Raw genomic sequence first — 16,738 nt, 5'->3', positions numbered from 1 at the left:
GCCACAAGGGCACATTGGTTGCTCACAGTCAACTTGGTGTTCGCCAGGATGTACCCAGCGTTCTCTGCAAAGCTTCTTTCCAGCTGGGTGTCCCCCAGCCTGTGCTGGTGCCTGGACTTGTTCCTCCCCAGGGGCAGGAATTTGCAGTTCTCCTTGTTGAACTTCTGTGGCTCCTGCCAGCCCATTTCTCCAGTCCACCCAGGTCCATCTGGATGGCAACAAGACCCCCAGGCAAATCAAATCAGCCACCCCTATTCTTCTTTTATTACCTATACACTTATAGAAGCCCTCCTTGTTGCCTTTGACATCCCTGGTCAGATTCAGTTCCAGTGGGCTTTGGCTTTCCTAAACCCATCCCTGCACACTCGGACAATGTTTCTGTATTCTTCCCAGGCTACCTGTCCCTGCTTCTACCTCCTGTACGCTTCCTTTTTGTGTTCGAGCTTTGCCAGGAGCTCCTCATTCACCCACACAGGCCTTCGGTCGTTTTGCCCGACTTCCTGCTCATTGGGATGGAACTCTCCTGAGCTTGGAGGAGGTGATCCCTGAATATCAACCAGCTTTCTTGGGCCCGTCTTCCCACACAGTGTCGTGCGCCGTGCATGTGTCACTGACACCCCCCACCCCCCCCCAAGTTTAAAATAATTTTCCTGAAATCAGAGCCTCAGGGGCTAGAGCATCAGGTATGTACGCTGTTCATTTAAAGTGCTCAGATCTTGCAAATGGGGAACACTGCTGGAAGCGGTAGACATTTTAACTTACAAAATGGTAGTGCAAGAGCCTGAATCTAAAGACCCTTCATTTCACCAACAACACAGGATACTTGCTAATTAAGTCCCTCTAGCTCTCATACCTGAAATTACTGAAGAAGCTAATGCTACATTTTCCTTGCGGTTTTTTGTAAGCACCTACTGTTGCTGCCCCAAATTCAGTGATGGGAAATACGTTAGTAATCTTGAAGACAAAGCTCTGAAATAGCTGCAATTATTAGTAATGTTAAGTAACTTTGAATTACTTCCAAAAAATATATATATAATTAGCACAAAAAAAGTGTCATTAACACAGTCTCCACTGCTACTGAGAACAGAAGTGGCCTCAAATAGACGCTCAAACATTTTTTTCCCCTTCAAAGCATTTAGGTGGGATGTGCCCCTATGTTTAAGCACATCTGAAATAAAGGAGGAAGCAGCAATTAAACTTGGGTTAATGTACACTTACCTACAGCAGGCTGAGGGGCTCCAAAGCCCAGAGTAGCTGTTGATGTATTAAATCCTGGTGCTCCAAATGCTCCTGTTCCTAGTGTTCCACCAAGTTTAGGCTGGGTGTTTCCAAATAAAGAAGTCTGTCCTGCCCCAAGAGCTGTGGCACGAGAGGTGACTGTCATTTACTACAACACTGTGACAAACTTAAAAGCCAATTTATCACACAATAAAGAACCAATTATTAAATTGCAAGAAACATTTAACATCTCCATGAATGCTACAGACAACTCAAGACTCACGTGATCAGACCAGAGACTCCAAACACAGAGGATGCTGCTAGTTTTCTGAGCCATTTACCACCACTGTAAGCAATGCTGCCTACAATTTCTAAAAGGTTACTTAGCACCGTGTTAGCAAGCTATACTTGGTTCTGATTTGAGACTGACATGCATGGCTTCAAGCTAAAACACCTACAGCCTTTACTACATTAGAGTTAGCACATAATACCAAGGCTATGTGATCACTGAAGTTTGAGGACTATGCTTAGGCTGACATGAAATAAGCCGGTAAACTGTTTACCTGTTCCAAACCCTGTTCCAAGTCCAGTTCCCAGAGTCCCAGTTGCAGGCTTGTTTCCAAATAAACTATTTCCAGCAGTGTTAGCACCAAAACCTTCAAGAACAGAAGCAGCAGCTTGTTAATCTAACACTAGAGATGAAATTAAAAACATACATTTAAATAAATAAGCATCACTAGCTCAAAGACAGCCCTGCCACAGTTAAAGTCAAATTTCACACACAGTTTCCAACAACTCAAGTTAAACTGACAAGCAGCAAGAAGGGACTTCAATGGTAAAAAACGGTTTTGAGTTATGAACACAATACTGAAAACATCAGTACAGAAAAAACTTTTTTGCCATTTTAAGCTTTTTGATTTGTTACAAACTTCACAGTTTTACTGAAAGCCAGGACGGGCATGATGATGCTCTTAAGTTTCTTATGTATTATGTTTCTGATGTATTAAGTTTCTTCAACTGCCTGGAACAAATCCCATTTTATACTGTTTATACCACACACACACTTCTCTGATTCTCACCGACAAAGCAGGTAACAACTCAAATTCATACAAGCACACAGTTCAAAGACACATCTCTAATCATAACTAAGTACAATCCAGATCTAACATTACACAGATTAGTTCTTAAACTGAAGATTGTGAAACCACCCTATGGCTGGTTAGTATGCAAAAACAGAATTAAACTAGAAAACTGCAGTCATGGACCAACACCAGAAACACCTTAGAACCAAACTCCATTTTTTCTATAAACTGTACCACTGCAAGTAATGCGGGCAAATTAAAAACACATAGTACAATCAGTATTGTTCACCACCAAACAGTGTCAACACACTAACTAATGTGGCTACAAAGATCTTTGAGAACAGTAGAACAAGGGACTTGGAAGCACCTTTCACAAATACCATGTTAACAGTTTGCCCAAGGCTGGTCACCACAATGAAACCATGCTTGCTGAGGTGCTGCCCCGGCAGTCTGGGAGCTTGACAATTTCCTTCCTCTGTCTATTCTGGCAGGCTAATTACATTTTGGACTTTATTACCAATATTAAAATAAATAAAAAAATTTAAGAAGGACAGATCTAAACCCACTCCTGCTCACTTTCACGAATACAGCTTTGTTGCTCTCAGAGTCAAGGAAAAAAAAAACACCAACACAAAACAGATTTCAGTAGAAGTCCCATGAAGGAATACTGTCATTTACTTGAACTATCACTACACATTTCTCCTGCTCAATCACACACTCGTTCAACACCAGTTCTCTAACATTAGTGTCAGAGGCCAACATTAACACAAGACCCAGTTCTTCAGGACTTTGAGCCTTCACATCATGAAAGACAACAACAGCTACCAGTTAAACTGGAACCGTTTAATTCACCCTCAGTCCAGTGCAAGATCTCTTTATCCCTGCCATCAAGCTACAGATATCACTGGTTTTACCCTATTTCCTTCAGCACTCCTTTGCAACCACAGTGTATTTACAGCCTCTTAACAAACCTCTATGTTGTACGAATTCTTTGATTTCAAGAGTTTTCAACTGCAGGTTCCACCCTCTCTTAAGCGCGCATTAAAATAGCTGTACTCAACAATCTATCTTCTTGAGTCAGGGAGTACCAAGCAAGAGGAAAGGTATAAAACAGCAGCCAAGATGTTTCCCTGCAGCAACATGCATCAGAAGCATGGCTTACCTGAGAATTTCAACATTCATAATCATTTAGCATGCGATATTCAGCAGCCAGGTGTGTGGTATATGCAGTATAGTTTTAAGTGACTGAAATCCCACTTTTTTTATATGTACCAAAATTGGAAGTGTTTGTATTGGTGCCTAAAGTCAGGATTGGTTTGTTACCAAAGAGCCCGCCGCCAGTGGTTGTACCAAAGGAGGGAGCACTGGTTGTGGTGGTTCCAAATCCAGCAGGTTTGTTACCAAACAGCGTCTGAAAGGGAGAAAAGATGAACTTGGAAACCTGACAGACTGATACTGAAAAAATTGCGTTAGTGTTTCACTGTAGGCAAGAAAGCAGAACCAACGCCAAGCACAACTTAGACCACGCAACCCAGACTCCCAACAGTCGTGTGTTATTTGCGAGCCACATGCACTAGTACACGGAAAGCACCTTCTGGAAACAAGTAGTTTGACTCCATTAAAACCAGAATGACTAAATACTAAGAACCAAGTTCATTTTCGGTTAAGTCATCATTACAAGTTAAATGCTTCTGTTTTCAACACTACTCTGAGGCAGCCCTAGCAAAACACAGGCAGTGAGATGTTCAGTCTCTCTTGCTGTCTTTTATCACTCAAGACATTACTTGTTAAAAAAAATACTTCTGCAACACTAGTTCTACTACGCATGCTTATATTGTATCCTTCAGTTTACACAAACCCACGCTATTTTCGCATCTTAGGCATCTTGACTCTTAAGATAACGCTGATTTCACGGAGGTCAACACCCAGGAACAGGACTCTAAGCCATTTGTTTTTATTTTCCTTTTTTCTTCTTCTTTTTATTTTTTTTATTATTAAGGCACAGACATACCGAACCGCCAACACCAAATCCTGTGTTAGCTTGTCCAAAAAGACCAGTTCCGGTTCCAAATCCAGTACCAGCATTTGTATTGGCAGCTGTTCCAAAAAGGCCTCCAGGCTGTGAGGGCTGGGTTACCCCAAAGAGACCCTACAAACAGGAACTAGGTTAAGATCACGCTGCAATGCTTTTCAAAGTCTAACTCTGATAACAGAATCACACAAAGTCAGTTAATGAAACGATGCTACAACACTACCCCCTTTGCTGGGAGAAGAGCATTTCAGAAGCTTTAGTCATTCTCCAAGAAATTAGTTACAAAAAGGAAATTTAAAAAAATATCAAACAATTTATGCTCCAAGCTTAAAAGGGTATTGAAATTTCCTCATCAATTTGAGTGAGGGAGATGGAAAAGAAACATTTCACAGTGTTTTCTGGGAGAAGTCACAGCATATTCAGACAGAATATAGTATATTTGGAGCCAAAGCCCCTAGCTATGCAACAAGTTACAGCTATGTAGCATCTTTCTATCAAAAGAGCCCAAGAATGCTGCTCATTAGTCACCAGAAAGTACAGAATTGTTAATGAATTCCCACAGAATGTTAATAATGGAATTATCTGTGTGAACATGATTGGAAACACTTGCATTGATAGATAGCAGACTGCTTAAAGAAGGGAATGGGAAAAGTTATTTGTTAAAAGCTGTATTGCTGTTCAATTATCATGAATGAAAAATTTTGATTGGCAGGAAGTTGCTAGCTCAGACAGCAGCATTCAAAGCTTTGCATCCTATCTTTATGAAGCTGTACTACAATTTGAGGAAGTTCTAAATCACTATATCACAGCCTCCTGTATCTAGCTGGAGTAGCTATAGCACAACTTACACCTTTCAGGGTTCAAACAATTTATCTTACCATTGTGTTCGTGTTTGGCTGCCCTAGAGTGCTGGTATTCCCAAAAGAAAAGCCAGTGTTCTGTGTTGTTGTGGCCTGACCAAATGGTTTGTTAAACAGACTTGTAGTTTGAGATTGCTGACCAAAAAGACCCCCTGTTGTTCCTGTTCCAAAGCCAGTCGTACCTACAACATATAAACACATTGGTTAAAAAAAACCCTCAAGTATGTATCCAAACCCACTACATTTCCACACTCAGCACGTTCAAACAGGAAGAAAGATGCTTCAATTCAATGGAACAGCAAAACACCCACTGTCATCACTACAGCATGGAATCTGCGTTCAGATGGAAGTAGTTCATATTAGATATTTCATCAGGTTCTCCTTGTCCAAAAGTCAGTGTGAGCATAACACCCAAGAATTACCAGCAAGTCTACCTCACAAATGGATCTGACCAAAGACACCAGCTTTGATAGGGTCAGTTTGCTCTCCACCGTACAAAGAAAACTGCCATGAGCACCTGAGAAGAGCTCACTGGGCAAGAGGCGGGCAGGCAGCCAGCACCCTACACAGCGGTCCTGTTCTATAACCCACACAACTACTACCACAGAAACCTCTCCCTGAACTTCAAACACTGTCTCCCTTTTTGTCCCCGAAGGAAAAGGTCTGTTTACATGTGGTAAAAGTGGTATACACATAGACAAGAGCTTTTGCTCCTTCTCACAACTGCCATTGCTACCTCTGCAGAACTAGGTGCTTCCTTTGGAGTCGACTTGCACGAGAAATACATGGAGCACAGCAAAGCCGTCAGGTTGGGCAGTCCCTGTATTTTAATGACCCATACCTTCACGGGGTGCAGAGGAACATGGCCACCGGTATGCTGATCTTTCTCAGGGATAGCAGCTCAGCTCAACCCACACAGGCCTCAAGCAAGCCCAGAGATTAAGCCCAGCAGTGCCTGTCATTAAGGACAGACACAATTCTAACCCGAGACAGTAGAGCCTTTCTTGCAGCAGCTTCCATTTCTATGGACTGTAGGGTTTTGATCTTCTGTTTACAGTCTAATTCCACAAATACAAATATCTACTTACATTTAGGTTTGCAGCAGAAACTACTAAAAATATAAATTTGTATTTGAACTTTTCAGCACCATTTGTTTTACACTAAGTTCAAAAAGGTCCACTAACTGGTTAGCCCAACTGACCTGCAACCACCAGACATGCAGGCGCTTATGTGAACCAGTTACATCATACCTGGCTTTTACTTTTTGACCAAGGACACCGAAATGGACAGCGTGAAACCAGGACAACACAACATGTAACAGGTCCACACCCTAACCCTGGTCTACAGCAGAGAAAAGCTCCTGGCAAAGTCTAGTTAAGGCTATTATAAGTTAACTTGTCCATTTCCAGGGAACTGACATTCGCTCATTAGCAGAAGTAGAATCTTGATTTCACCATTAACCAACTGATGCCATCACCCTACTGATTATTAGCAATATCCTCGTGGTTTTACTTCTAATTGTTTTACTCGCCCACGTGAACTAGCTGACTTTCTTGTAAAGCCAGATGCTCTCATGAATTGTCTTCCAGCAAAACCTGGGGGACGCAGAGGAAGTTTGCAATCCCTGAAGAGTAAGTAAATAGAGTTTTTTGTGGCAAAGAACCTGATTATTGAATGTTGACTAATACAACTAGTAAAATTCTGAGCTCACACCAGTGTTCTCTCATCTTTCCTCATTAAAGAATTTTACACAGCTTAACAGAATATTTGCATACCCGGTCACAGCAATGACAGGGGACAGGCAGTACTTACTGGTTCCAAAAGCAGTTTTATTCTGTCCGTACGAAAAGCCTGTGTTAGTAGTAGAAGAGCCAAAAAGTCCCGTGGCTGTACTTGATGTAGCAGTAGAAGACCCAAACAAGCCTGCAGCTGCTCCCGCTCCTACAGGATTTGAGGGCCCTTTCCTATTTGCCTGGTAGTCTTCTAAACGGAGTTCCTAGCAAAGGAAAATCCAGTTTCTTTACACATTCTTTTTACACAGGATAAGGTTAGAACACTGTCATTAGCATGCTTACACGGCATTCAAATCTGCTCTAGAATGAAGGTATCAAGAAAAACTGTAACACCTACATTTTTAAAATTAAGGACACCATAAACAGGACCTAAACCTAGATTCATGTTTGAGCTTCATTTTTACTTCCCAGAGCTTTTTCATCTTCTGAGTAGAATACCTGTTTTGAAGTATCAAGTAAGTCAACTTGAACAGAAAGGCTTCAGGTTAAATCCTTAGGAACACCAGAATCACAGAATCACTTAGGTTGGAACAGACCGTTCAGATCATCAAGTCCAACCATAAACCTAACACTGCTAAGCCCACCACTAAACCACGTCCCTCAGTGCCTCATCCACGCTTCTTTTAAATACCTCCAGGGATGGGGACTCCACCACCTCCCCGGGCAGCCCGTTCCAATGTCTGACAACTCTTTCAGTGAAGACATTTTTCCTAATATCCAATCTAAACCTCCCCTGGTGCAACTTGAGGTCATTTCCTCTTATCCTATCACTTCTCACTAGTTTATAGTAAACAATTACAAGTTTTGTCCAAGACTCTGCCATTGTCTCAGCAGTGTAGGATTGCTCCCAACAGGATCTCTCACCCTTCTGGTATACAGTGAAATGGAATTTCAGCTCTTCAAAAACGGCAGTGTTAAGCATTTAAAAACAAATGCAGTTACTATGGCGACACATGAAGCGTTTCACTTGATGATGCCTCTCTTCTGTAAGTGATGCAGATATTGAAGGTTGTGCTCATATTAATGAGCATAGAAGATACTTATTACAGCCAAAAAAGCTCTACTAAACCAATGTTAACGAACAGCCAAACAAGAGAAGCATGTTTGAAGCATTGACTGACCTCGAGAGATTTGCTTTCATATTCTTTCATAGCAGTAATACATTGGTGCTTGGTATTGATGCTAGTGCTAACTCCAGATTTTACCATAGTATCTGTACCGGTTGGTGGCTGCAAGAGAAGAGGTTAAGATACCAAATTTAAAATCCAGATAGACTTCCATTAATACAGTTAGTACACTCTCAGCAGATGCTGTCAAAACCTAAATGTAGCACAGGACCTGAAGCAGCGTATTACTGTTACCTGTACAGCTGTGGCCTCTCCCAGTGACAAGGCATGTTCAGTAGCAATCAATAGTGGAATTTACCTCAGTAACACTCAAAACACAGTGCAATTTATTTTTCAGCTTCACTTTAAAAGTAGTTTACCTAAATCTGTGATACAAATCCTCTAGCTATTCACGGATTTCATTATCCCCCTATTTTTTGAATTGTACTACGAAAGTATACGTCAACAGCACTCAGACTGCTCAAGTTGATCATCACCATTCTGTCTACGGCCAAAAATAGACGCAAAGTCTCAGCCTGTTAAATCAGCTCAGTCTAGAAATTAAGAGGGCCGAGACTTGCATGAGAAGTATTCGGGAAAAAGAATACCTCTTTCCAGCAGGTATCAGTTACCCCATTTCCACAACGGTTTCCCTTCTGAGCCACCCTCCATTTCCAACTGCCACAGAACTTTCAAGTCGTTATTCAACCCTTTCTTAAAGGGAACTCATTCAGAAAACACAGGGGATCAGTCTTCGCACTTCAGTTTACATTCCAAAGCCATGCTGACTTATAAGAGAATTGCATTTATTTTGACCCATTCCAACATGTCTTTAACCCCCACTGCTGTTAGCATTTAGCATTGATCACCCTGAATTCTGTGGCACTTCCCACCTTCCTGAGAAGGCTCAATCTGAACAGCTGGTTTACCTCTTCAGCTTTAACACAGCTGTAAACCTAGCAAGTCTAGATAGGGCATTACTCCACAGTGTTTGAGAAGTTTGTCAAATTCAGCTTAAAAAAAAGTCTAGTTCTTTGGAGTTAATTCTACATCCTATTTCCACTGCAACAGTTCCACTAAAGGGGATGTTTTCAAATCATTTCAGAACACTGCATACTCGCATATGAACTACTCATTGTTACATTTCAGCTCAGTGACCAAGACAGTACTTTACACAAAGAACCGCAAAATATAATGTTACTATAGGAAACAGGCTTGATAAAGAGAGAAAACCAGAACTTACATTAAACTTAATAGTCGTGCCAGTTGGAGCAGCAGTAAAACTAGTTGGGCCGAAAAGAGAGCCAGATGTACTCCCAAAAGGATTGGAAGTAGTGTTAGTGGTTCCAAAGAGACCTCCACTGCTGGTACTAGTTCCAAAGTCTTAAAAAGAAAATAAATACAAAGATCAGTACTAAAACAAATCTGAATTTTCAAACTTAAACCCAAATATTTTATTCAAATTACAAAATAGTTTGGAAAAGAAGAAAAAGTTAGGAAAAAAGAAGTTTTTACAGCAGAGCTGGAAACCAATAGTCTGCTAATGCAATATTCTGCTGTAGAAGGCTGTCCCTAACCCATTACCCCAGGAAATACTACAATAACCACAGCAGCCAGTTAAATTCTACTCCTGACAACGCTAAGAAAATGACATGTATAAAGGGAATCAGCAAGGTTTCACTTCTCTTCTCAGAAGAGTCTGCAAGCAGTTGCTTCTGCTTAGGGAAATTACAGTAGAGTTTAAGAGGCATTTCAAGCATTCTAGTGCCAGAAGCAAATCCAACTATAACTGCTCCACAACAGCAGAATAAAAAGCTAAAAATCAAGCAGCATCAAAAGATATTTAAGAATAGAAAATGCCAGCCAACCACCTTTTTCAACTTATTTTAAAGCTCATGGTTAGAATCGCAGCTACAGATTTTGTAGTGCATCAGGCTCACTCTTGGCTACTGTGGACCACAATAATGTCACGATATCCTTCAGGAGAAAAAAAACCAAACACTAAAACCCCACATTAACACTTCTATCAGAGCCACACATACATTCAGTGTTCTGTGCTCTTCAGTTAAAGAAAAGCAATGCTCAAAGAGAGACGCAGCAGTTTTACTCACTTCCAAACCCAGCTGGCTTATTCTGTGCAAAGGCATTATTCTGGGATGAGAAGAGGCCTCCACCAGTGCTGGTAGTTCCAAACAGGCTGTTTGACGTCCCAGTTGATGTTCCAAACCCAAAGCCAGTGCTTGTGGAGGAGGTGGCTGGCTGATTAAATGTAGTTGAACCAAATAATCCCCCTGAAGACAGAAACAGACTATTAATCATTTGCACTCATCAACTGCTTGAGTTTTTGGGGGGATTTTCGGTGTTTCGTTTTGGGTTTTGTTGTTGTTGATGGTTGGTTGGGGTGGTTTTTTTCCTCCCCCCCTCCTTTTCAATAACATCCTTCTTTCTGCACAACAACTGTAACACAGCGATACCTGGTTTTGTCTGCGTACTCCCAAAGAGGCCTCCAGTATTATTGTTCGACCCAAAGGCTGATGTTCCAAACGCTCCTCCACTTGTAGTACCAAAGCCAGCATCTGAAAATCAGCATTACAGTTTAGATGAAACCATATTCTGAGCATGTGTACTAGAAACTAAATGCTGTCACTGCCTTTTTAACTTTCCAAAAGAAGTTTGTGCGTGACTACCTATACATCAGCATCTGGGATATGTGAAGTGGTACAATTAATACGAAAGCAAAAGGCCACAATATTTGAGTCAGCCACTTCTACAGAATGTAAAGACACTTCCCTGCAAGGCCTCTACCACTTTTTATGGCACCTGAAAGTTGCTCTTCTCATACCTTGGTTTAGGAGGAATATAAACAGAGCTATTGTGTTTCCTTCCTAACAAACAGGGCATAGACACCATTTTATAGTCTGCTTTAATGGCTAAAAACTCACTCACTGTGGCATTTACAACGTGTATCTCCAGAAGACTCTGCCTAGATTACATGCTTTTTCCTTCCACCTCTTCCCAACATATTCCAGTCCTGATTGAAAGAGCTTCCCCCCCACACCCTGGCAAGACAGCCCTCATCTAAGCATTTGAGTTTCCACTCCTTTTAAAAAAGGAAGTTTCGACGACTGTACATAGAATCCTGGTATCTACCCAAATTAAAAGCTTGATTAGTGGAGAAGCCATGGGCTCCTGAACCTGATTCACTGCAGAGCGAGCTGGACAGCCTAGCAGCACTCCAATTCCATCACACACAAAGAATCCCCACCTCCACCTGATCCTCTAGCTGCACCTCCAGGAAAAAATACCTTAAGGACTGAAAAGTTAGTTTAGATGTATTACTTACTTTGTCCAAAAGTTGAAGTTGTCCCAAAGCCAGTGCTGCCTCCAAATGGAGTTCCAAAGGATTTGTTAAACATTTTCAGGATGTATCAGGTTTTCCCCTAAACCTGGAAAGAAGAATTCAGCTTTTATTTAAAGCTTATCTTGAAAACTCATTTTTCATCTTCCTCTTTGTTGATGTAAGCCATCTAATTTGAGTACTTACGCCACAAAACGCATGACAGCATGTTTAAGTCACACTAAGCAATTTAAAACCCAGTCAGAACCCTAAAAGGGACAAGAACACTAATACCTTAGTGACATCACAAGTAAGCTGCCTTCCACCCTTAATTATGGCTAGATTTTCTGCACATCTTAGACGGAAAAAACAAGTAAATTAAACTATTCCCCTGATCCATGTGTTCTCGACAAAACCCTCTAGAACACCTAACACTAACAGCACTTCCCACATCGCTTTCTACAACGTTTGATCCACATCAGACAACACAAACTCATTTTTGCTCAGCCATCTTGATGCCTGAAAGACCACCGCAACGGAACCCTTCCCTAAGAATGTGCGCAGGGATTTGCACCGTGCTACAGCTGTTTCTGCGACACTCCCAGGATTTTCCACGACTGATTTTCTGTTAAAGCCTATTTGCCAACTACCTCAAACAAGACACAAAGTGGAAATGCACTGCACAAGAACTACAGGAATACACCTTCCATCCACTACCCATTTATTGTTCACAGGGCTGTGTGGAGTAATTGCTGGAAGTAACTTAAAAATTAAATTTATATTTGCATTTTAAGGAAAGGTACAGCATTGAAGAAATTTTCAGGGTGGAGTGTGGCGAATATGCAAGGAATCCATCCCGCAGAAGTTCCCTAGGCAACCTTAGATGTTGGCAACACCAGGAGAGCTTGGTGTGCTGACTCTAAGAGAAACTGCACGAAGGGTGGAGCGGAGTGAAGACACCACGGACAGGCTCTGTGATAAGACGGGAACTGGAAGTTACTATGGAACGGACAAGCTGCATATTTACTACCCTGAGCCAACACCCTGTCATTTTTTGACAAAAATACTACCCTTTGGGTCAATTTTGATCATTATAAACTCATTGTAATACCAAAACACACCTCCATCCCAAAAGCTACCCACCTCCAAGGTGCGACCACCCCTCACTGAGCTTGTGCTCTGGATTTTTCTCACTCTATACCTTTAAAAGCAGAACGAGAAACTTTTACACCAATTACAACAGAGGTATGTATGACTAGAGTCAGTCAAGCTCCACCTGAAAGGAAAAATAATATAAAAATGGAAAAATAACATAAAAATGGCTTAAGAGAGGAAGGATGCCAGGGAAGATGCCATCGCAGACCACCTCTAACACCTGGGATCAGTCGGCGGGCTGAGCATCTCTTCCCCCCCAGGGACGCCTTTGGGTAAGATTCGAACACTTGGATATACCGAGTGCTTCCCCGGGAAACTTAGAAATCTCTATAGAGTTGTTTTATAACTCAACGCGCTTGTAGCCAGACCGTATTACTCATATTCTTGGTATTTGCACATGCTTTCCAGGCAGTAATTTTATCACCGGCAATCCAAAAGAACTTGTGTATCTGTTGCTTCAATGAACTGTACTATTCACTAATCTAGCCATGAGAGTTCTCATTGAACGCCACCAAATCCCTTAAGTGTGGCCGTGCTAGTTCATGGAACGCGACTAGACTGAAGGTGTACGGTGTTACGACTGCATCCGTAATCATGAGAGTTCAATACATTGAACGCGACCGGACTTGTACCACAGAGAATTGGGCATCACTCAGAATCTAAGCCCAGCCGCCCCCAGCCCCTCTGATACCCGAGGACAACCTGGAACGCACGGGGGTTGATTTTCTGCCAAATTGCTTTGCCCTTTAATGCGACAGCCTGCACCGTGATTTTCTTAACTTTCTGAAAGTCTTTGGTTTTAAATACTTGTTCAGAGGAGTTTTACCCCATTTAGGCAGGGGCCCAGTTTACCTTCACAACACCCATTGTTTTATTTACAAATACATTTAATAATGCTACTTCACTCCAATCTCTTCTCCAAGTACAAACACAATGTTACAGCTTTTTTCAACAAAACCAACCAATTTAAAAGAAATTCATGACCGATCCTTAGCCACACTTCAGAGAAATTTCTAGTCTTGTTCTGTATTGGGGCTAACACCTGTGAGCTCCACCATTAAAAATGCCAATATTATCCGGAAAAAAATTCATTGTTGGCGGCATTAGCTAATCCAAAGCAGTGCAGAACTAGTAAGTTTAGAAAATTGTAAGACATGGCCAATACCAAGAATATTTACAAAGCACTACTTCCTAACACATTAGGATAACACTGTTTTCTGTAATGGCAAGAACTTCTAGCATTTCAGCATGTTTTAAACTCCGTTTAGGTTTTCCAGGAGGCTCAACATCCAAGATAGCAATAAACTCCTGTCAAGTATTCTCCATTTGGTCACCAACAATTTAAGTAAAACTCAAAAACCACACCTTTACCTCTGCCCAGGTTTGACAGCTTCTCTATAGCTCCTGAATTCTGACTCCTTTTACGTCCTTCTCACCAAAATGAAGCAGGCACCCCACAGTACTCAGCGTACGGCCCAGCACAACCACTCCAGAGTGAAGTCACTAAATCCGTCTGCCTGTCCATGAAACCCTAAGTATTTGTTTTCCCAAAAACGCATTCCACCTTCTGGGAACAGCCAAATCTAGATTTCTGAGCAGTTGTAGCAACCCACCATACCTCGGCAGCCACTCCAGCGCTACTGGAGGCCAAAATAGTCAAGAGCAAATCAGTATCTGACACTTACATTAAAGAGTAACTAAAAAGATGCTTTGGGTAATCTTCAACTACTCAGAAAAGCAGTAAATCCAGTGGTAAATCACAATTCTGTGGTGTTGAAAGTCTTCCCACTCACACGTGCAACTCCTTACGGACTTCCTTTAGCACATTAAGAGTACTTTAAATAAAATTATTCTGGTATAAGAAAAAGCTGATTTGACAAGCTATCAGAGAACCCTAAGCCTAGAGCTGCCTTCTGGAAGACAGCGCTGCCTGCCACCCAGCAGGATCCTTCTGTGGGGTACAGGGTAATGCTGCACCCCACAACACATCACAATCCCCCAGCCCCTCTCTCCCTAAGGGCCTGCCCCAAACACCCATTCCATGTACACTCCCAAGTGCACCTCCAACTCCAACCCCAACTGCACCTCCAACTCCTCCACAAGCACCTTGCCTTCACGGTGCCAAGGCTGCTTTTTGTTTTCCAGCAGAACCCTGCTTTGGATCACAGAACAAAACGCAGAGCCACCTCCTGTTCACTCCCTCAAAATCCAACCTTTGTGCTCCAGCATGACTGTGTGCGACTTCCAAGAACATCCACCAGCCCCCACCAACCTCCCAAAACCCCAAACTTCAAGATTTGCCCTCCCTTACACTACACCACCCACCAGGATGCCTTAAAGAAAATCCTACCTATTCTTTTACACTTGCAAGATAAATTTTATCCTGATGGCCAATGCGCATGCACTCCTTCAACTCTACACACACACCTCAGCTACATTCCTCTCTGTTTCTATGGGCCATTTTTGGTCATCTCACTTTGCCCCTAAGCAAGCCTCACGAAAGGCCACACAAAAAGCGTTCACACAATTTTGAGTTGTTATTAAATCTTCTTACTGTCAGCCTTATTTACAATTCATAAAAACCCTCTTCTTTCACTGTTGCCCTTACTCATGCCACTAGTTTTTCAACATCAGTATATTGAGGATTGTTAAACGCCAAATTCTATTTCAGAAGAAATCTGAAGCACAATTTTCTGAAACACAAACAAGTTACTAAAAGATCTCACCCTGCCATGGGGCCTGAAGCTTCATTCTCCTTTGATACCCACTCGTCCTTACCTACCAACCCTCAGCAGGCCAGGTTCAGCCAAAACGGAACTCGGGCTTTATGTGGTCACTGACGCCATGGACGCATCAGAGCCCCTGTAACCCAGGCCAGTAGTGGGGGGACACCGCACGCAGACAACAGGCTCGCAACTGCGCATGTAAAAAGTTGTGTTAATCAAACGTGCTCTGAGCTGTCCCATGAAAACACACTCAGAGCCCCTGACTGCAGGAACACCAGCAGCAGCCAAGGATTGAACAGCTGGAGCAGGATTAATAGAAGTTGGGGGTTTTTATACAACGGTCCTCTCCCACTTACTAGACACCATCCCCAGCTGAAGAGGAGGCATCCCCTCCCTCCTGAAGAAAAAGGCTCCAACTGCAGTTTTACAGACACGTTACATAAACCTCGAGCCACATCCAAACAAATGCGATTAATTCATTAACATAACTTTAAATAACTCTCCCGATAGCAGACTAGTGTTTACATCCCCACACACCCACCGCAGTTAAGACCCCGGCCCGCCGTTACCCCTGGATTCCAACGTACACAACACGCCGCTGTCGCGAGGATACGCCTCGCCGCTTCCCCGCCGAACCCCACAAAGCCCCCCAGCGTTACCAGCTCAGCGCAGCGCAGCCCGGCCCCCCCTCGCTCCCCTCCCTGCCCCTTCCCCGTAAACACCCCAGCACCTCCGCCAGAACCCGGAACGAGAAACCGAAACAGCCGAAAAGCCCCAAACACGGGCCGGGGGGGGCGGCAGGAGCCAGCTCCCGGGGCACCCGCGGGGGGCCCCGCAAGAGGCGCAGGCGGAGCGGGGCTCCCACCCGCCGCGGCCCCCACGCACCCCCTTCCCGCGGCTCGCCCCCTGCCCAACACTTACCCGCGGCCCTCCCTCCCGCTCCGCGCCTCTCACAGCGGGCCGCCCCCCGCCCAGCCCACCAGACGGGCCCCGCGGCCCCAGGCCGGCCCCGTCTCCCGGAGCAGCGCGACGAAACAAAGGCCGCGAGGCGCCCCCGCGGCCGTTGCGCCGCCCCGGCGGGCAGGGAGGGAAGCCCCGGCGCCCCCCCGCCCCGGTACTCACCGCCGGCGCCCGCGGAAGGAGGGGGGAGCGCGGGCCGGGCCGGGCCGGGCCTCGCCTCACCGCGCCGCTCCCGAGGTGCCGCCGTCGCCTCGCAGGGGGAGGGAAGCTGCGTCACAGCCCGCTGCGCGCGCCTCCCAGCTGCCCCCGCGCTCCGCCGCCGCCCGCCCCATTGGCTAGCCCCGCCCCCGCGCGCCCGCCGCCCATTGGCTGCCACCCTTTGAAAACGAGACAGCTCCCCCCTCCCCTCGGGGAGCAGCGAGTGTTTCTCACTGATTGGCTGAAGGAGCGCCGTACGTCGGCCGCGCTC

General features: G+C 44.0%; 1 protein-coding gene across 1 annotated transcript in view; it reads right to left on the bottom strand.

Moving 5' to 3' along the window:
- The window catches only part of NUP98 (nucleoporin 98 and 96 precursor), a 40,642-nt gene extending 24,174 nt beyond the window's left edge, over window positions 1–16,468 (bottom strand). Inside the window, exons 1-12 of the mRNA XM_059827077.1 lie at window positions 16,432–16,468; window positions 11,435–11,537; window positions 10,566–10,667; window positions 10,203–10,382; window positions 9,335–9,474; window positions 8,107–8,214; window positions 7,005–7,188; window positions 5,211–5,374; window positions 4,312–4,449; window positions 3,624–3,711; window positions 1,782–1,874; window positions 1,219–1,359 (exon numbers count right to left, since the gene is read on the bottom strand). Of these exons, the coding sequence (XP_059683060.1) occupies window positions 1,219–1,359; window positions 1,782–1,874; window positions 3,624–3,711; window positions 4,312–4,449; window positions 5,211–5,374; window positions 7,005–7,188; window positions 8,107–8,214; window positions 9,335–9,474; window positions 10,203–10,382; window positions 10,566–10,667; window positions 11,435–11,507 (1,411 nt within the window). The 5' untranslated portion in view covers window positions 11,508–11,537; window positions 16,432–16,468. The remainder of the gene's footprint in view (window positions 1–1,218; window positions 1,360–1,781; window positions 1,875–3,623; window positions 3,712–4,311; window positions 4,450–5,210; window positions 5,375–7,004; window positions 7,189–8,106; window positions 8,215–9,334; window positions 9,475–10,202; window positions 10,383–10,565; window positions 10,668–11,434; window positions 11,538–16,431) is intronic.
- Between the last annotated feature and the right edge of the window lie 270 nt (window positions 16,469–16,738).

This window comes from Gavia stellata, chromosome 1, assembly GCF_030936135.1.
Source record: "Gavia stellata isolate bGavSte3 chromosome 1, bGavSte3.hap2, whole genome shotgun sequence".
NCBI classification, from domain to species: Eukaryota; Metazoa; Chordata; class Aves; order Gaviiformes; family Gaviidae; genus Gavia; species Gavia stellata.
The sequence above is the reverse complement of the archived record's forward strand: the minus strand, read 5'-3'. Positions and strand labels throughout refer to the sequence as shown.